At 36.2% G+C, this 20,666-nt stretch overlaps 2 protein-coding genes across 2 annotated transcripts; both read right to left on the bottom strand.

Annotated features, from left to right (window-relative positions):
• Positions 1 to 257: 257 nt before the first annotated feature.
• On the bottom strand, positions 258 to 1,685 carry LOC116005285 (zeatin O-xylosyltransferase-like). Its single transcript, XM_031245547.1, has one exon. The coding sequence runs from the start codon at positions 1,681 to 1,683 to the stop codon at positions 292 to 294; it is 1,392 nt and encodes a 463-aa protein (XP_031101407.1). The 5' UTR covers positions 1,684 to 1,685; the 3' UTR covers positions 258 to 291.
• An 11,551-nt stretch (positions 1,686 to 13,236) lies between these two features.
• LOC116003476 lies at positions 13,237 to 19,575 on the bottom strand. The gene is made up of 7 exons (XM_031243366.1): positions 19,483 to 19,575; positions 16,144 to 17,485; positions 15,488 to 15,542; positions 15,278 to 15,396; positions 14,576 to 14,666; positions 13,979 to 14,026; positions 13,237 to 13,589 (listed from the first exon to the last, which is right to left on the bottom strand). Exons 2-7 carry the CDS (start codon positions 17,313 to 17,315, stop codon positions 13,509 to 13,511), a joined length of 1,566 nt encoding a protein of 521 aa, XP_031099226.1. The 5' UTR covers positions 17,316 to 17,485; positions 19,483 to 19,575; the 3' UTR covers positions 13,237 to 13,508.
• Positions 19,576 to 20,666: the final 1,091 nt, after the last annotated feature.

Below are 20,666 nucleotides of genomic sequence, written 5' to 3'. Positions count from 1 at the left end.
GATCGATTAACCGAATATATATATATATATATATATATATATATATATATATATATATATATATAAATAAATAATTAAATATAAATACTAAATACTAATTAGATTGAAGATTTGAAGTTATGGATGATTTGTATTTATTTTAATTGGATTTATTATTTTTGGGTTTAGGGTTTAGGGTTTAGGGTTTTTACAAAATCAATATTATTCATAACTTCCTGTAAAATTTTCACCAAATTCATAAACGGAAGTGGGTTACTTCAAAACATTGAAGCATCTTGCAAAATAAACAGTCTATCTAGTGATGTGAGCTATGAAAGAGTTGAGTTCCTTTTGAGAACCACCTCCCTCTTGAGCTGATTTTCTTATGTTTTCACCAAGTTGTTGAGCTCTCTTTCTGATCTCATCTCCTTCTTCTGATGCCATAAGTCTCCTCACCACATTCTCAACCGTTGATGACTTCACCACCTCTTGGCGATCCGCCCATTCCCTCACCATCAGGCCTGTTTTGATTATTTTCGCCACCAAAAAACTGTTAATAGGCTGATCAGAATGCATAGGCCAGGCAGCTATGGGAACTCCAAAAGTAATGCTTTCCATGCAAGAATTCCACCCGCAATGACTCATGAACCCTCCAGTGGACGGGTGAGCCAGGATTTCGGGTTGTGGGGCCCAGTCCCTAACCACCACTCCCACTCCTTTCACCCGCTCTTCGAACCCTTCTGGCACCTCAATCTCTCGAGGTGTACCCGAAAAGATATCGCCTTTATCTGCATCTCTCAACACCCAAATAAACCTCTGTTTGCTCTGCTCCAACCCCAATGCCAGCTCCCTCACCTCCTTATCAGACATGGAAGTCATGGTACCAAATGAAATGTATAAAACAGAGTTTTTCGGCTGCTGATCAAGCCAATCTAAGCACGAATTCGCTTTGTTTGAGATTAACCCGGGTTTTCCAGGGAGTATAGGACCAATAAACCATTGGCTCCACTTCTGAGCCATTTCTCCTTGCTCTAATAAATCAATAAACGGACCTTCAATCAATCTGCTGGAGTTATGAATATCCCCAGCTTTGAATTTTGCATACTCTCTCTGAGCAGCTCCAAGCCTCATGATTTCTTCTGTTGCGCATCCCCCATAAGTGGGGAGCAGCTCTCGCAACTCCCCTTCTTTCTCGACGAATTGCGCCCCCAATTGCTGATAAATATAGGAAACCATACACAAAACTGACACACAATTAAAAGTATAAATCTCAGCATTACTGAGAGACGCTCCGTCCTGAACAACAGAAGACATCAGATAGTCATGAATGATAACAAGTTTTCTAGCTTTAGATGCTAATTCGCGGAGAATCGTTGCAGTGGCGTGGCGAAGGAGCTGCGAGGCGTCCCAGGTTGGCTGCATATGAGCCGGGAACTTAATGGGGGCATTGGGATTGGGGGGAGGGGAATCGAAATGAGGAGTGGGGAGATCGTGGAAATGGATTTTGGATATTTTGTTGGGGTCTAAGCCGTTTGCTCGAAGTCTGGCTTGTTGGTTGTGGATGGCAGAGCCAATGTAGTGGACAGGGAGGCCATAGGAAGAGATTAAGCAGCAGAACTGAAGAAGCTGGTTGAGATGGCCTTGAGCTGGAAGAGGAACCATAACAACAGCAACCTCATCACTAACACTATTGCAGCTATCCATATTATCTACACACTAATTAAACTAAATGCTTGTATAAATCTCTGGTGTTTGTTCTTTCACCAAGTGAATGAAGATATATAAATGGCACAAGTGTTTGGATTTTTGACGAGTTTTGTCCACTTTTGGTGACGCAACCATGGGACTATTTAAAGCTCAATGGAGTAGCTCAAGTGGCAACTGAGCTCTCTTTGTGGGGTAGGATTTCGGGTTCGATTCTCTTGGGCGAGTGAACGGGCCGTTAAACGGAAGACCGAGTGAATTTACAAAAAAAAATCATGGGACTATTTCCACATTTGGTCATCGACTATTAAATTTTTCACACTTAATTTTATGACTTTTAAATTTTTGTCACTCCCTCCGACCTAATTTTATGTCACCGGCGACCTATTTTAAAGGACAAAATTACCATTTTCTATTACTTTTTTCTTAAACTTCTTAAGGAGGAGACCAGAAATGACAATTTTGTCATTCAAGATAAGTCACTTGCATGAAACTTAGGCATTGATAGTTAAAAATTAGGCCAGACCAAATGTGGCGATGTTTTAAAAGTCATAAGATTAAATATGAAAAAATTAATAGTCGGGATCAAATGTGCAAATATAAATTAATCTAATTGTAATATAACTTTGATTTGGTCGTCATCATTAATCTGATGAAAATAACATTTACTTTAATCTAATCTAATTGTAATATAAAACAACACCACCCGGTTCCTTCTAGAGTTCTAGACGCAGATAAAGCATGGGTTATCTATTAATTAATTGTAGAGAAAAAGACAATCAGTGTAAATCCATAAGCGTTACTTTTAATGATGACCGGACGGATATCTCCAACACAGAAAAATACAAGAGAGTTTTGGGTACATGATAGAGCTTCAGTTTAATTCTCAACATGTTAGGAAATGCAAAGAAATGGTCAACGTATTTGACGTTTTCCTACTCCATATTTCTGGCTCTAATTATTATGGAATAAATAATAATAATAATAATAATAATAATAATAATAATAATAATACCGAGTAATAATTTGTGGTGTTATTTATTATTAACTTTCAAATATTATTATAGGGCCACTATAGATAGAGATTTTGATGGGAGTCGCAAGAATAATGCACCTGAACCTTTCAGGGCATACGGCACGATCGATCATGTGCATGTAGGAGTGTAGGGCATTCATATTTACCTTGGATGCGACAACTCAAGATAGATTCAACACAATCCTAGATGAGTCAATACAAAGATTTGCCGAGTAGTCAAACAACTTTTTGATAAAAATATTTTTCTTATTTGTGCACTGTCAAACAAACCAAATGAGAGTCTAAGGAATTTTTGTAGCTAGCCCTCCTCGATCTTACAACAAGTTGATGAGAATTGCTAACCGTTTTGCAGAAGCAGAGGAGGCTAATAAGGAGAAGAAAGAAGAGGAGGAAGGTAAGGGAGGAGAAAAGTATGAGAAAATGGGTCCAACCAACCAAGTGCCTAGCTAGTCTCCATCAAAAAAGGGAGGTAGAGATTAGTTATCGCGAGGGTCGTGTTTGGTCCCCTTTGATAGGAATACCCCTCGGGAACTAAGACCAGTACGACTGGCCAAGCCGAGTGAATAGCAAGACTGAAATCCAGGCTGACCGGAATGTTGCACTTCCCGACTTCCCCGGTGGCCCAATCTCGTAATCTCCTCATTTGGACAGATTCTGTTGAGGTCTTGCTCCCGACCTCAAGAGCCCGGCCCGATCCTTATGCCTTTGCACCCAATTAAGGGGGATGAAAAACATCTCGCCCCGGGTGTACGGTACCAATCCCGCTCAACCAAGGCCCGGTGCATGTGCTCCACGTGCCTGCCATGCCGAGAGCCTAGATTTTGTCCCCTAGCTCCGCTATATATACCGCATTAAATGCATGAGGGAGGGACCCTTTGGCTGCTTGCTAATAGCGAATTGAAAGAATGCTCATGAACTTCTAACCTGCCATTACGTTACTCGAGTCAAATATTTCACCCATCTTAACCGGATTCTAGCCCAAGTATTCTAGACCAATCCGACCCGAATGTAGTCTGTATTATATACTACCATATCACCCTTGCATCATTTAACCCACTCACCCATTCGGTTAGCATGATATTGGACCTTTGAAAATGCTATATGAGTTCATAAATACATTTCAACCTTTTAAGATGTTCAAATTTTGTAGAAAAAGATCCTCTCTACGTAGTGATTGGTCTTTTAGTGCAATTTTCCCTATTTCTTAATTATCTTTTACTTGTTCAGCGTTTCCTATGTCCGGCAATGCAACGTACGAACAACTTGTTTTCTCCCCTTAAACAACAAGAAATTCGTTTCCAAAAAAAAAACAAGAAATTCGAATAAGAATAAAAATATATTCCCATCCCTATCTATATATATATACCATTCTACTGCATGTAATCCAGGCCACAGTCTAGCAAGCATATCTGAGATCAACGACAAAAGGGTAGCAGCAAATTTCCAAGCATATATGGCGACCAAGAAAAGCACATTGGCCATAATGGCGGTGGTGCTTTTTGTCATGTTTTTCTCATTTTGTTGCTACGCCGGCCGGCCAGTTTCCGAGGAGTTGCCGCTGCCGGAGGAAACCACCGTTTGGAATCACAACATTAACGACCCGAAAGTGTTAAACAGCGGCGAGCCGGATCCGGATGAGGTGCATGAGAAATGTCCTTGCTGGCCTGCATGCTGCTGGCCGGAAAACAAACAAAACTGATCGGAATGAGACAAATATCGTCACTCTTAATTACGTCTCATATATTATCGCTAAATGTGTAGTTGGAATAAGGCGATCACGTACCTCTACTTTCCCTTTGTAATAAACTTATTGTTTCCAAAATAATCACACGTAGCATATACGTGGATGACAAGTATTTGTAATACTAGTTTTTCTTATGGGCGATGCAAAAAAAATAGGTGCCAATATTAGTATTTTATATTAAAATTTTAAATTTATTTAAATTTTAATATAGTAAATAATAATAATAATAATGTAAAATATTTTTATAAATTGGATATTTATATTTTAAAAATAACTAACATATAACTCTAATATTTAATGTGTATATATTATTATTATTATTATTATTATTATTATTAAAGAAGATAAGAACATATATGGTGGATTCATGTGCATAGTAACAATAGTGGAAAAGATAATGGAAGTTATAACGGTAGGGGTATATTTGTCCAAAATATTATGTAGTACAACTTTTATAGCATAATGTACAAAAAAAAAAACTTAACGGAAAAAACGGATATAAATGAGGGGTATAACCTTCATTCACATCTATTATGTTTTTAGATATGCATTTTGACTTTTGTAATGAACTAATTAAAATCACTAGCCAAAGACCTTGTGGTCTAGTGACACTCGGTTTACACTCTCATGTAGGTACTTCATTAATACTACATTGTAACAGAGTCAGTAGTACTCAAAAAAAAATTAAAACCACTACGTGCAATGTTTCAATCTTCAGTTAATTATCAAAATGATAATTTCACCAATTGATCATGTGGATGACATTGCCCATTTTGGTCTTCCGGAGCAATAAAGTGTCAAATCTCCGACAAATATAAAGATATTGGCATAGTTTTCAAGATAAAACAATTACATTTAGACAAAAACTTATGTAAGAGCGTCTCACGAATCTTTATCTGTGAGACGGGTCGGGTCAATATGAAATGTAATATATTTATACTAGCAAATGTAATACTAAGTTATGAATAAAATGTTTATTACTTATTTGAGAAAATACAATATTTTTGAAGGAAAATGTAATACTTTTACATTTTGATGTAAAAATATTATTTTTTTTCATCAAAAGTATTATGTTTTCCCTTATAAGTTAGAGTAAAATCCTTTTTTGGTCATAGAGTTATTGTGCATTGGACACTTTTAGTCCGGATTTATTAATTTGACCACATTTTGCCCTGACTTTATTAAAGGTGGACAATTTTAGTCCAAAGTTAATTTCACCGCTTGTAAGCCGTGAAGTTGAGGGGCATTTCTGTACTTTCAACTCCAGGTCTTAATCTAAAAGCCATAAACCGTATAGCCCATAGTTATAGTATAAGAGCGACGTATACCAATGAACTCCAGGTCTTAATCAACTCCGCCGACGGCTCTTCCGCGTCCTCCTCCTCCTCAGCGAATCGAGCTCACCGCCGATCGAGGAGTCTCATCTGGTTTTCGCGGAGGCTTCCATTCGGCGAGGAACCCGCAGCTACGGCAAGCTACGGCGTTGAAGCTACTCCGATATTGGAAATTCATGAATACTGTAGAGGATCGGAGTTTCTGGAGATCAGCCTCGATGATCTCGCGATAGAGTTGTTCTCCCAACGGGATAAATTAAATATCCAGGTAGCAGTGACCTCGACCGCAGCCGCTCCGCTAGGCGTATAGATCGAAATTCGTCGTTGGGCTAGTAAAACGGCGTCGTCGCAGAGGCGTGGGAGGTCAGTGTCTAGGCAGAGCTCCAAGACTAGCGGGGATAGAAAGAGTGTCGTTTCTGATCGCTTAAGGGTTAATACTGGACTTCCGGAGAGTAATTCGAGGAGGAGGAGATTGGTTTCAATTGTTAGATATCATATTAGCGACTCTGAGGTGAAATTGCTTTCTTTCTTCTTCCTAGAATTTGAATTTTGTTTCATGATTGAACTAGCGATATAACTGGCAGCTTTCTGGCTGATGTTCATAGTGAATCCCTCTTTTATGTTGACAAGTCCAGAGGTATTTTTATTTCTTTCATTTTCATATTCCTAGAAAGCTTTCAATCTATATGCTGATATATTCGCATGACATTTGTATTACAAAACTGATTGATTATGTTTGAAATTTGGTATTTTTATTTTAAACTATGTTAATGACTGAATAAATTACAACATTACAATTTTTATGTGGGAGGGAGTAAAGTGGCTGACTTTGAGGTTCTTTAGTTCTGTAAAGCTATGTAAGTGTGCACTTTATTTATGAGGTTCCTGCGGTGCTGAATCTATTCTTTGTTGTGCACTTGCCTACTTTCTTATAATATAGTACGGAGAATTTCATTTATGTATGCATTTAGAAGAGATACATATGCAAAGAAAAAGTGAAGTTAAAAAACAAATGTGTATACTGATTAGTGAATGGAAAATGCTTGGTCTCTTACTTCATACCAAGGGCTCTGACTTTGGACATTTTTAGTCCGGATTGTGCATCGGAAAATGATTGGTTTATGGCTTTTGATTAAGACCTGGACTTGAAAGTACAGAAATGCCCCTCAACTTCACGGTTCACAAACGGTAAATTTAACTTTGGACTAAAATTATCCCCCTCTAACAAAGTCAGGGCAAAATGTGGTCAAATTAATAAATCAGGACTAAAAGTGTCCAATGCACAATAACTCTAGGACCAAAAAAGGATTTTACTCTATAAGTTATAAGGGAAGATATAAATTATAATGGATAAACTTAGCCCTCAAGCGCTACCAATTTTTGAACGACATTCATGTACGCAGGTCACGGGTGCACACAAGTTAAGCTTGCATGTTTAGACTCAGCTTGCATGTTTAGACTCATTTTGGATTCGATTTGCACATCCTTACGCAGAAGAAAGAGTCTTTATGCTATATACTCGTTCAAACTCTCTTACAAGTGGAATTGTATTCAAATGGTTATACATTGACTAATTAAAACTGTACTTTCCTAAATACTAATAGTAACTATAGAAAATAGGTTTGTAAAGTAGGGAGTGGATTTTCGAAAAAGAAGTAGGGAGTGGAGTTTAGTAACATACAAGTGGATGTGTTGATTGAGTGAAAAAAAAAAATCATTCTAATGGTTTTTGTATCAAAGTTGAGCTTTTGATGTCATCATTATGAGAAATTTTAGAATATTTTGTAGGCAAATCTCTAACTATTGTATCAAGCAAATCATGAACATTTTAGGTCATTATGAGTACTTATAAAATATTTTTCATAGGCAAATCTCTTACATTGAATCAAGCAAATCATGCCCATTTACTATTTAAGCACAGATTATATATAAATGATTTTAAATATGTATACTTTAATGTAGAGGAGTGTTAAAAGGATTGACCACAAAATAAGTTTATTTATAGAGCACTACATGGTCATTTTGAGCTGCTGAGGGTCAATGTTAATATTAGATTTGTTTTGAATTCGCTATATGTTAATTTATTTTTAAAGTACTAAAAGTTATTTAGTAAAAAAAAGAGACAAATTACACTTTTAGTCTCTCAATTATTGACATATATATAATGTAGTCACTAACTTTTAATTTTAATAAAAATTTAGTCTATCCATTTTTTCAACTATAGCGAATTTAGTCATTCTATAAAATTTTCCTTTGTCCTTTAAGGCATAGACTTTTTATGAATTTCATATTGCACTAATCATTTTCCCCCAATTTCTTCCCTTCCTTCCCCGTTTTAGGAAGGTGATATAATATTAAAAGAAACCAAGATAATGTATGATAAGCATCATAAAGTTTTCTAACCAAACATTTTTATGACATTCATATTATGTTACCATTCAGATGAGATATTACATAAATACTAAGAGTGTCTTTGGTTCACACATGAAAATCAGAATAAAAATGAGAATTAAATACTTGGTAATGGTAATAGGTTTGGTGAGAGTACTTTGCATATTTGGTAGTAGCGGAGTGGAATTGGAATGATTACAAATATTGATGTTTGGTTGTGTATGACCCTATAATGAAAATAAATATTTTAAAAGTATGAAAAAAAAAATCAAGGCAATTGATCATAATATAATGACATCCAAAGCATCAATTTGAACAAAAAAAAAAAATTAAAACAAAAATCTAAAAGTATTAATCCAAACTTAAAAGTTATATTATCATTAGGGCGGTTAACAAACCGAACATAAACGAACGGCGGAGGTTGTTCGTGTTCGTTTGTTAAGAGTTCATTAGTGTTTGTTAACGTTCGCGAACGTTAACAAACATGTTCATGAACTTGTTCGTTAACAATCACGTACTCATGAATATCCAAACACTTGCAAAGACTTTCAATGATTATTATATGGCATTGGACATCAAAGTGAAGCATCTGGTACCTTATGTCCATATTCATAATGGTCTAGCTAAATCTCTTATTAAGCGTATTAAATTGATTGCTAGACCATTATTGTAGAAGTCCGGTTTACCAATTTCTTGTTGGGGACATGTAGTATTGCATGCTGTAGCTTTAATACAAATCTGACTCACTTCATATCATGATTATTCCCCCTTGCAACTACTACGTGGTGTAGAACCTAATATTTTTCCCATCTGCGTGTATTCGGGTGTGCAGTCTATACCCCCATACCACCTACAAATCGTACATCCATGGGTCCGCAACGAAAACTAGGTATATATGTTGGTTATGAATCTCCCTCCATCATTAAATACCTAGAGCCCATGACAGGAGATCAGTTTATTGCGAGGTACGCTGACTGCATTTTTTATGAAGATCATTTCCGGGTATTAGGGGGAGATAAAAGACCTTATTTAACGAAATGCCGAGAAATTTCATGGGATGAAAAGAATCTTCAATACCTAGACCCACGTACTAGTCAAACTGAACTAGTAGTTCAGAAAATTATTAATTTTCAAAATTTAGCAAATATCCTGCCAGATGTTTTTACTAATAACAGAGGAGTGACCATGTCCCATATCCCTGCTATGAATGCTTCTTCGAGAGTAGATGTCCCCGAGGGATCGGGTATGCACACTAACACTCCCCATCGCCAGAAGCGCGGGAGACCACTTGGTGCAAAAGATTTAAATCCGTGGAAGTCGAGAATTAGTAAGTCACTCCAGAAAAATCTTAAATAATATGAACACTAGTGATGCGGAACATCCATATCAGAATATTTTGGGAAATGACAATGATCTGATTGATATCAATATAGAAACCGCCATAAATTTTGTTGATACAGGAGAAACATATAACAGAGATTTAATAGTCGTCGTCGACACTTTTGCCTATGCAGTTGCCTGTAATATTCCATACAATAATCTGGATCCAGAACCAAAATCAATAACAGTGTGCCGGAAGCGCTCTAACTGGTTGAAGTGGAAAGAGGCAATTGAGGCAGAGCTAACCTCGCTTAATAAAAGAAAGTGTTTGGTCCCACCGTACTTACCCCAAAAGATGTGATCCTAGTAGGATTTAAGTGGGTATTCGTACGAAAAAGGAATGAAAGCAATGAGGTGGTTAGATATAAAGCGTGATTGGTAGCTCAGGGGTTCACGCAAAGACTCAGAATTGATTTTGAACAGACATATTCTCCTGTTATTGATGGCATCTCACTTCGCTATTTAATATCACTGGCAGTAAACATGAAATTAGATATGCAGTTGATGGATGTAGTTACAGCTTACCTTTATGGATCACTAGATGCTGATATATATACATGAAAATACCTGAGGGTATTCAAAATCCCAATACGAGAGAAAAAGAACGAAACATGTATAACATCAAACTTCAAAGGTCAATATATGGTTTGAAGCAACCAAGTAAAATGTGGTATAACCATTTGAGTGAATTCCTCATGAAGAAGGGATATGTGAAAAATGATATTTGTCCTTGTATATTCATTAAGAAGTCATCTAATGGCTTATGTATTATATCTGTCTATGTCGATGACATGAACATTATTGGGACAAACAAAGACCTTATAGAAGCTTGTTCATGCTTAAAGGCAGAGTTTGAAATGAAAGACTTGGAAAAAACTAAGTTTTGTTTCGGCTTGCAGATCGAGCATCTCCCCAATGAAATTTGTATTCACCAGACTAACTATTTAATAATGATTTAGTGTATACTTTTATTTATTAGTGTACTATTTTTAATTATAAAATAACTAATATTTATGTATATTAAGTAAAAATATATATACAAATACACCTTTATATTTTTATATTTACACATTTCCCCCACATTTTGTTTCCAATACATTTTAAAATTATCATTTCTCCGTTTACCACTTCTATGCTAGAAAATTATCATTTCTCCGTTTACCACTTCTATGCTAGATAGGTTGACGTATAGCATTCAGATTATGTATAACATATTATGTGTCTATACAGGTATCAAAGCTTGTAAATAAATTAAGGATATATAATAAGTTAATTACAACCACATAATATGTTAACTACAAATACATTTTTTTTTAACTACAAATACATAATATGTTAAATGTAGTTATATAATATCCAGTTAACATATATGTTTGCAATTAACATATTATGTGTTAACTTCGGCTTCCACCGCCGGCCTCCGGCCGGAGCTCTAATGGAGCTTTGAGCCGGCGGTTTTGGTCACCTTCTACGTTTGCTCTCGCTCTTCTTCCGCCCCGACCACCGTCACAGCTTCGTCCGCCTTCGATCACCGCCACAGATCCGTTTTCTTTCCCTTTGAATAAAATAATAGTAGGTAGGTATTGGGGGTTGTGTTGGTAGTGTTGAACTCCCAACCCTACTTTGACTTTACCCACTTTTTATTTTCTCTATTATTGTGTTTTCCTCTCGTTACTTTACGAGCATTTTTTCCTCTTGTTACTTTCACGAGCTTTTCATTTTCATTAGCATAAATCGTTTAGTTTGGTTTCGGCAAGTGTTGATCTTATCCTGGGCGAGCAAAAAAAGACCCAGATCTTTGATAAAGCTTTAAGTTCCCTGAAGGAACATAGCTTCCTAGTTATGAAACAATCTGCGATTCAAGTTTTCTATAGCATAGTTAGAAAAGTTGTTTCTATGTCTGACTGTAAGAAATGATTTACCATTTCATTTATCGTTGATGTAAACGTTTTATGTTATGAATTAATGGAATAGCTACGTTTACCTTAAAAAAAAAACACGCAAACACATAATTGGACCAGGGTCCACAATGTAAGATAGACCCTGAACCATGATATAACAATGGACATCAACAAATTATTCTGTGAATCATACACAATTTAGATACAAAATGTTCACAATTTATATATTGAATGTTGAAAACTAAATATTCACAATTTGAATTGTGAACATTCCGTATGTAAATTGTGAACATTTAGTATGTAAATGGACACGGATCCACCTTGCGTATAGTTATTTGATGAACATCTATTCACAAATGAAAGCGTTGGAGGCTGAGAAGGAGGATAACAAGCTAGTACCATAGAAGAGAAATTCAATTTTATATCATTCACTCAAATCTATTTAATAGGAGAAAAAAACATCCAATACTAGAAAATGGATCAGAAATTGGCAATCAGCAAGCATACAGCTTATATTGCAAAACACTGCAAAGCCATCTGCTAAATCATTTTAACCTTTTTTTTTTTTTCTTTCTTTTGCTTTCAACTGAAGCCATTACAATGTACACAGTTATACCTTCCCAAGTTTGGATGCTCGAACAGGGCGGGGTTTTCAAGTCTCTGAATCATTTTGCAAGTCACTACGCTTGGTGCAATCCAATTTGCGCCTCTTTACATCCAGCTTGGGTTTCAACTGATAAAACAGTATAGTATGTTTGTGAGTGAGCTGCCACAAAATATCCCAAAAAATTCTAGATTGCTCAAAGACAAAGCATTATTAAAGCAAGTAATTTATGAGATGGATGCAGAAAAAAGTGAAGATGTAACTGGACGAGGAGGTGNAACTTCGGCTTCCACCGCCGGCCTCCGGCCGGAGCTCTAATGGAGCTTTGAGCCGGCGGTTTTGGTCACCTTCTACGTTTGCTCTCGCTCTTCTTCCGCCCCGACCACCGTCACAGCTTCGTCCGCCTTCGATCACCGCCACAGATCCGTTTTCTTTCCCTTTGAATAAAATAATAGTAGGTAGGTATTGGGGGTTGTGTTGGTAGTGTTGAACTCCCAACCCTACTTTGACTTTACCCACTTTTTATTTTCTCTATTATTGTGTTTTCCTCTCGTTACTTTACGAGCATTTTTTCCTCTTGTTACTTTCACGAGCTTTTCATTTTCATTAGCATAAATCGTTTAGTTTGGTTTCGGCAAGTGTTGATCTTATCCTGGGCGAGCAAAAAAAGACCCAGATCTTTGATAAAGCTTTAAGTTCCCTGAAGGAACATAGCTTCCTAGTTATGAAACAATCTGCGATTCAAGTTTTCTATAGCATAGTTAGAAAAGTTGTTTCTATGTCTGACTGTAAGAAATGATTTACCATTTCATTTATCGTTGATGTAAACGTTTTATGTTATGAATTAATGGAATAGCTACGTTTACCTTAAAAAAAAAACACGCAAACACATAATTGGACCAGGGTCCACAATGTAAGATAGACCCTGAACCATGATATAACAATGGACATCAACAAATTATTCTGTGAATCATACACAATTTAGATACAAAATGTTCACAATTTATATATTGAATGTTGAAAACTAAATATTCACAATTTGAATTGTGAACATTCCGTATGTAAATTGTGAACATTTAGTATGTAAATGGACACGGATCCACCTTGCGTATAGTTATTTGATGAACATCTATTCACAAATGAAAGCGTTGGAGGCTGAGAAGGAGGATAACAAGCTAGTACCATAGAAGAGAAATTCAATTTTATATCATTCACTCAAATCTATTTAATAGGAGAAAAAAACATCCAATACTAGAAAATGGATCAGAAATTGGCAATCAGCAAGCATACAGCTTATATTGCAAAACACTGCAAAGCCATCTGCTAAATCATTTTAACCTTTTTTTTTTTTTCTTTCTTTTGCTTTCAACTGAAGCCATTACAATGTACACAGTTATACCTTCCCAAGTTTGGATGCTCGAACAGGGCGGGGTTTTCAAGTCTCTGAATCATTTTGCAAGTCACTACGCTTGGTGCAATCCAATTTGCGCCTCTTTACATCCAGCTTGGGTTTCAACTGATAAAACAGTATAGTATGTTTGTGAGTGAGCTGCCACAAAATATCCCAAAAAATTCTAGATTGCTCAAAGACAAAGCATTATTAAAGCAAGTAATTTATGAGATGGATGCAGAAAAAAGTGAAGATGTAACTGGACGAGGAGGTGTGCAAACGTATCTATAATCTACTAAGACCTACACAGTACGGGCAGTCGAGCAGTAAGCTGAAGACCTAATTTCGCTACTTATACAATGTAAATAGCCAATGGTCACTCAAAAGTCAAAAACCCCCGCCAATAACACACATTGACCCCCTTTTTTTTCATAGAGCAATATCTTAGTAAATAACTTGCATGTATAAATCAAACAAAAAGAATGAAGATACACAATGATGGCCAGAACCCATACCATCTCTATATACTTTAATTGCTTCAAAACTTCAGCTGTTTCTAGCTCCTGAAACCGAAGATAGATCACATAAAACTTGAAGATATGCTACATTACCACTGATGCCAGACACAAGTGTAAAGACAACGGATGAAAATGAAAAATAGAAAGAAGTGGAAGTAAAGAAAATGAAAGAACAGATTAGTATAAAGTGCCAGTTTGACCTACAGCATATTGGAGCTTCTCCACATCAAAAGGCAGAAACAGGGTCAATAGTAAATAATGCATATCTTGATATAATTAAGGTAGGTCACATAATCCTGGCCAGATAATACAAGGGGCTAAAATTGGAACGAGGCAATTCTAAACTGAAATGATGAAATTCCATAGCAAAAGGCAAATGCCCCAGTTATTCTGCAATCTGCAGATAGTGTTAAGAGAAAATACACCTTTTGCTCTTTTCAGAGTCATGAAACCAAAATCTCACAGAACTCAATCAAGCTTAATCTCATCAAACATGTAGGGAAAAGCAAACAGATGCAACAACAAAGTGAGTGTGCCAGGTTAACACATGCAAGAATGATTAAAGAATGCAGAAACAAAGAATAATTAATATACCTGAGGTACAGCGCAATCAGCATGTGCTGGATCCCAAAGAACAGATTGGAAGCATTCCCAGTCATCTGTTTGAACTTCAAAGAGTGGTGCCCTGTATCATTAACTCTCTGTTGAGATTAAAATATCAACTGAACCAGAATTCAAAAAATTCCAAGTTGCCCAACAGGTTATGCAATATAAGATACACCAATGGAATGTCACAATCCAAAATCCTTAAGACATGCCCAAAAATTAATGTAGCAGAAGGGTCAATGAAACAAAAGACAAGCCCTACATAAACTACAGCAGAAACAGTGACCTCTCAGAATTGGTACAGAAAAGATGCATTTAGATTTCATATGTAATAATGCTTCTGACACATACAAAAATAAAAAAGAATACCCTATTACATTGTCTACAAGTGAAATAAAACAAAAACTTCCAAATGCACCAAAATTTGTGTACCCTGAATATGTGCCAAAGGCTTCTGAATTTAGTTTTCAATCCAATAACAAATAGTAGTGTTCATGGAATACCCTAGAGCTTGGGTTAGTGTTGTGAGTATAAATGTGTATAGAATTTAAACACGTGCAAAATCAATTTCATGATATACTTTCAACGTTACACCCTATTAACTAATATACTTTATAGTTGTTGGCATAACTGACATGATACATTTTATCTGAAATTAGTTTTTCCTTTTACTTGGGGAAAACTTTTTACCTGCGCCATTTCCCACAGATAGTTCCATCAACATCTTCCCCAATACCTTCTATGACCTGCTGGCATTGTAGCCAATTCCCAATAGAACTGATCCCGAAAGGCTTATTTGTACTGCTGTCCTGAAAATAGCAAGTCCAACAGCTTCTAAACAGTTTTTACAGAACTCGGCAGCCAATTGGATCAAAACAGTTGCATCAAAAGAAGTCTTACATGCAAACTTTCAGAAGGATCCATTTCTACTGGTTCAGTGATAGGACTAGCCTCACTGCATCAGATATGGAAAACCAAAAGAACAATTACATGACATAGGAATATTAGAAATGCAATGCAGACAATCATAAACCTAAGCATGTGAATGAAGGGACTACAATACGTATATTTGTATAAGGCACAAGACAATAATGCACAGAATACATCACATTACAGTGTTACAATGAGTTAGTGTTCAAAGCATGAAGTCATGCATATATCAAATGTGTTGCAAACAGTTCTGCATATGTTGAGATGCAACTAGAACAGACAATTTCGAGCAGCATAACCTTCAATCTCATATTTTTACCATCACAGTTTTTCAATTTTTTCATTTATAAAATGCGATGTTTAGCAGGTGGATCAAAAAGTACTAAAACAAGACACATGTAGTGAAAATCAATAGAATAGCTCCTGAGACATGTAGCAGAATCAAGCAAGTAATATCTTGTAAAAGCCAAAGCATACAAAAACAAAAAACCTTTATAGTGCTAAGCACTAACAGTGAATGCTCAGGAATGTGAAGTTCATATGCCTGTACAATGGGAAATCATCTCACAATTTCTTCTTCCCTGAGGGGATACAAAACAATCAACAAAAAAGGTGAGAGAACATACTTATTGACAGGACCATTCCAGTCAGGAACGTCAGCCTGAAACTGATTACCAATACGAACAGAAGTGTTATATGGTTCTGTGCTCCTCAACATGGAAGCTATAAGTCCTGATTCTCCTTTAGATAATATGTTGCTACATCCACCAGCTTCCATGCTATGTAAAGATTTACTGCTTGAGTTCTCCTTTAGTAGTTTTCGCTTCTTTCTCAAGCAAGAGAGACAAAACCACTCGTCATATGGTACTTTCTTTACACGAGGATTGCAGCAAGAGAGATGGAATGTGTCATTGCAATTATCACAAATTAGCATTTTTAGTGTAGTATCAGTACAGCCACAGACTTTGCATGCGATTTGACAGCAGTTACGGGTAGAAGTGAAAGCCTGTGTAGTGCAAATGTTTTCAAGCAGCCCATACTTTCTAAGGACTGAGATGCATATATCCCTTTCTGGCATGTTATCATGCAGTCCTTCAGGAACCAATGCACCAGAGGAGGAGCACTCACTGGTATCATCTACATTTTTCAGAGATGCTGAACCAAGATCCAAATTTGACTTGGAAGACGAACAATTTTCATTTAGGCATGGGTTCAATAAACCATGTGTATCGCTTCTTGAAGCTTCTTCAGAACAGCGACAGTCCCCATCAGGACATCCATTACATGATTCTGACTTCGAGAAGAGGGGCTCTGCATTGCGTTCTACAGGGGACCTATTTGAAGATCTAGTAGCATCTGTTTCAACCTCCAATTCAAAAATTCTTTGTTCCTTCCCACCCCCTGAAAGAGCTTCAGAACACATGGCAGAATCACAACCGCCAGCACATCCAACTTTAGCTGATGATTGGGGTGGGCAACTAGGAGGGGTGTTTCTCTGGAACTTTTTCCGGTAGTATACAGCAAGGTTAGAACTTCCTGAAATAGTTCTGAAAGCTGATAGCTGAGAAACACTTGGAGGAGCTAAGGAACAGGGACTGAGGCCATCGTCAGCTTTGGATTCCACAAGTACAGATTTTCCACATCTGTCGATACGGTGTTGGTCATGCTGTGAACACATTTTCCAATACTGAGATGTTTGAAACCAGTCACATATGATAGCTTGTTCAGCAAACTCAAGTGAAAAGTGGGTGAATAGAGCAGCTTGAACACATTCAGGTAAAGAATACTGTATCAGCATAGCAATAAAACCATGCAGAAAGTCAAAGAATATGCTTTCCCGCCTTTGTAAATCAAGACAAAAGATCCACCAACAAAAATGCTTTCACGCTTTAGGAATCAAAATGCACAAGATGATTGGCCAAGTTACCATAAGATGACCTTTCCCAATCTTCTGACTGATGATGCTAACTGAACAGATAGAAGAAAAACTAATAAGATAAAATTAATGCAAAAAAGGAAGCTTAAAATATATCTCTTTCGTGTGGTCTCAAAGAAAGTAAATAACAAGAAATCCAAACTTTCACCCCAACTAAACAAAAAACAAATAATTTATCAGTATACAGGAAACTGGAAACAAGCATCCCTAGTTCCAAAATGATTCTTATTTCATTTCCACAAGTGAAGAAAGAAGACAAAAAATTGATTCACATCACTACTTAATCATGCCACCATGGTAAGAAAACTAGTTTCATAGTTCACAGAGATATTCATGTAGTTTTAATGCAGCCTTTTGAAACCGATTTATCTTAATTATTATTTAGATTCACGCAGGGAAACTTCATCCATCTGTAGTTAGAAATCTGGAGAACAGATAGTATCCAATATCTAGCAAATGGCACACTATAAGCAACTACAGGGCAAGTCTTGCATTACAAATATTGAACGGTTAGTATGCAAATAATTTCTGAACCTTTTATTGAACCATCTTAAACAGATGTAGCACAAATCCACCTAGAGGAAATAAATGTGCTAAGGAAATACTTTAAGGGAACAGAGCAGAAGAACCCATAACAGGAAATAAGAAAAGGAAAACAAAAAATCAAAAGTACTGAAAGGAGATAATGAAAGAACAAGAATATTTGAAAATGTAGTTGAAATTTCTTAGCAACAAACCATACAGGTTAAATAATAACTCCAATCATATATTCATATCATATAACGCAACACACTTTTAACATTATAAAGTTGCCTGTGACTTGGTTATAGGCTCCTTAATATCACACATATTTCATTGGCTAAGATGCAATCCATGAACAGAGTGCACTTTCCACTCACTACGAGATCAGAGTATATGCCCATTTGCTAAGGAATTATCACACAAAGAAATTCACAAGTCAAAGACACAAAATTCTACTCCCCCTTCCACAAAAATCATAGGCGTCACTTAATTATCAAGTGAAGGACTGAAGACAAGTTCTGCTCTCATCTATGCATTAGCTTTGATTTTCTCCCACCTTTTATACTGCATAATTGCTAACTGAAATTTTTACATCTATAAGGCTTGTCACTAGTTAAAAGATACACCCAACAAACCAATAAAGAAGTTAATGAGGCCATACATGTGCACAGGCCTAGGGCACAATAACTTGCTAATTTTTCAATCTCCCAAACTTGGGCACCTTCATTTCCATATTCAACATAGAACTGCCACAAGTTAAGAAAAAAGAGATTAACTTATTTCTTCAATCCCACAAATGGTATTGCTTTCAATTCCATCTCCACCAGAAATTTGACACAAGTTTTTGCAATATTTTACTCTTTCCCTTCCCCATCTTAAAACTCATACACAGATCTAGGGCATAAAAAACTAAATAATTACTCTTTTCTTTCTTCAATCCCCCAAATGTTATTGATTTCAATTCCATCTCCCAAACTTGGCTGCTGTCAATTCCAACTCCAATGAAAATCCCTCACAAGGTATAAATGATTCTAATTTTATTTCAATATCCCAAACTTTACTAACTTCAATTTCATTCACAAGTTAAGGGCATTATTTAACCTCCCCCTTTCCCATGTAAGAACTCAGAACCCAGAAACAACCACTACCTTCATCTCCAATCAATGCTAAATTCATTAATTAGTAATGATTATTATTCTTTTTCAATACCAGAAGCATAATGAACAGAGAAATTGTTTGCCCAAAAAGAAAACAAACCAGAATCATCTAGTGGTTCTGAAGATCCAATACATAACAGTTGAAGATTACAAATGTATGGACAGTCCATCAATCAAGAAAGGCAAAAGAATTGGGAAAAGCCAAGAACGTTCGAAGAAGCATGAACATGAATTAGATCCCCACGCCATTTTTATGCATACCATTCTATATGATTCTTAAAGCTATATTCCTAATAAACATTTGGAAATTTGTATAGAGGAGAAGTAATGGTAGATTAGAGAATTCTTACAACTGTGAAAACCTTGGGCGGGCACTGCTATGGCCAAGGAGAAGGCTCTCTTGGGTCTTCCCCGGAGTGGGGTTTAGCAACAACATAGTGTTCAACCATTTATAAGTAGTGGCATTTGTGTCATTCGAATTCACATCTTTCTCAAAATGGTTTCATCATAATAAGTATACTTAATTCAACCTATTTACAATGTAATTTATTATAAAAAAGGGAAAAGGTGTCATCGAACTATTTGAGAATTAGCAATTGCCATCGAACTTAAATAAGCTTCAAATAAGCCACTGAACACGGAAAAACAAAGTAATTAAGTCACTAAATCGAAAAAAAAAAATAACAATTAACATTTTTTACTGGTCATCTGCCTATTCCGGCCACCAACGACGACTTTCCTGTGACCGTTGCCGCCGGAAGTTTTCACCGGTCACCGGAAAAGTCGTCGCCGATGACCGGAATAGACAAATGACCTGTTAAAAATGTTAATTGTTTTTTTTTTCGATTTAGTGGCTTAATTGCTTGGTTTTCTTGACTTCAGTGACTTATTTGAAGCTTATTTGAGTTTGATGGCTTAATTGCTAAGCTTTCATAAGTTCAGTGACTTATTTGGAGTTTATTCGAGTTCGATGGTTTAATTGCTAATTCCCAAATAGTTCAATGGCTTATTTGTACCTTTTCTCTATAAAAAATTATGAAAATTTGTGAACCCCAAATGGGGTCACAAGTTCGAACTTTGAGGTATTGACTTTTTTTGTGCTCCAGTAAGTTGAGAAAGTATGTATGAGAGATATTACATTGTGAATAAAAAATGGACTGATTAATAATATATGTAGCAAATAAAATGAGACATAATAGTCCTTAGGTTGTAATTTCACATGTAGGTGTGAAGAATTGAAGTTGGGTGTTTTAGATCCTGGCATAGGATTATAAGTTCAAAATGAGAGTTTTCTTACACTTTTAGTTCCACGACTATAGTGACACTATCAGGTTTGTATCACAAGTTTTAAACTTTGCATTTTAGGTCTACGATTATTGTTTTTGTAGTAAAAATGATCCTTCCGGCCTATTATTTGGCCAGTTGTCACCGGAGCTCAAATTCACCCCTTTTCACCAGGGTTAAAATAGACATTTTATTTGTTCATCCCCTACTAAATAAAAATAGAAAAACGAAGCTAAGCCTAAATCAATTT

This window comes from Ipomoea triloba, chromosome 14, assembly GCF_003576645.1.
Source record: "Ipomoea triloba cultivar NCNSP0323 chromosome 14, ASM357664v1".
Lineage (NCBI taxonomy): Eukaryota > Viridiplantae > Streptophyta > Magnoliopsida > Solanales > Convolvulaceae > Ipomoea > Ipomoea triloba.
The sequence above is the reverse complement of the archived record's forward strand: the minus strand, read 5'-3'. Positions and strand labels throughout refer to the sequence as shown.

Coding starts and splice junctions, on each gene's coding strand:
- LOC116005285 (XM_031245547.1), bottom strand. CDS start 1,683: ATGGATAGCTGCAATAGTGTTAGTGATGAGGTTGCTGTTGTTATGGTT.
- LOC116003476 (XM_031243366.1), bottom strand. CDS start 17,315: ATGCTGATACAGTATTCTTTACCTGAATGTGTTCAAGCTGCTCTATTC. Junction 15,543..16,143: donor TGGAATGGTCCTGTCAATAA/GTATGTTCTCTC, acceptor TATCTGATGCAG/TGAGGCTAGTCCTATCACTG. Junction 14,027..14,575: donor CTGATTGCGCTGTACCTCAG/GTATATTAATTA, acceptor CTTCGGTTTCAG/GAGCTAGAAACAGCTGAAGT.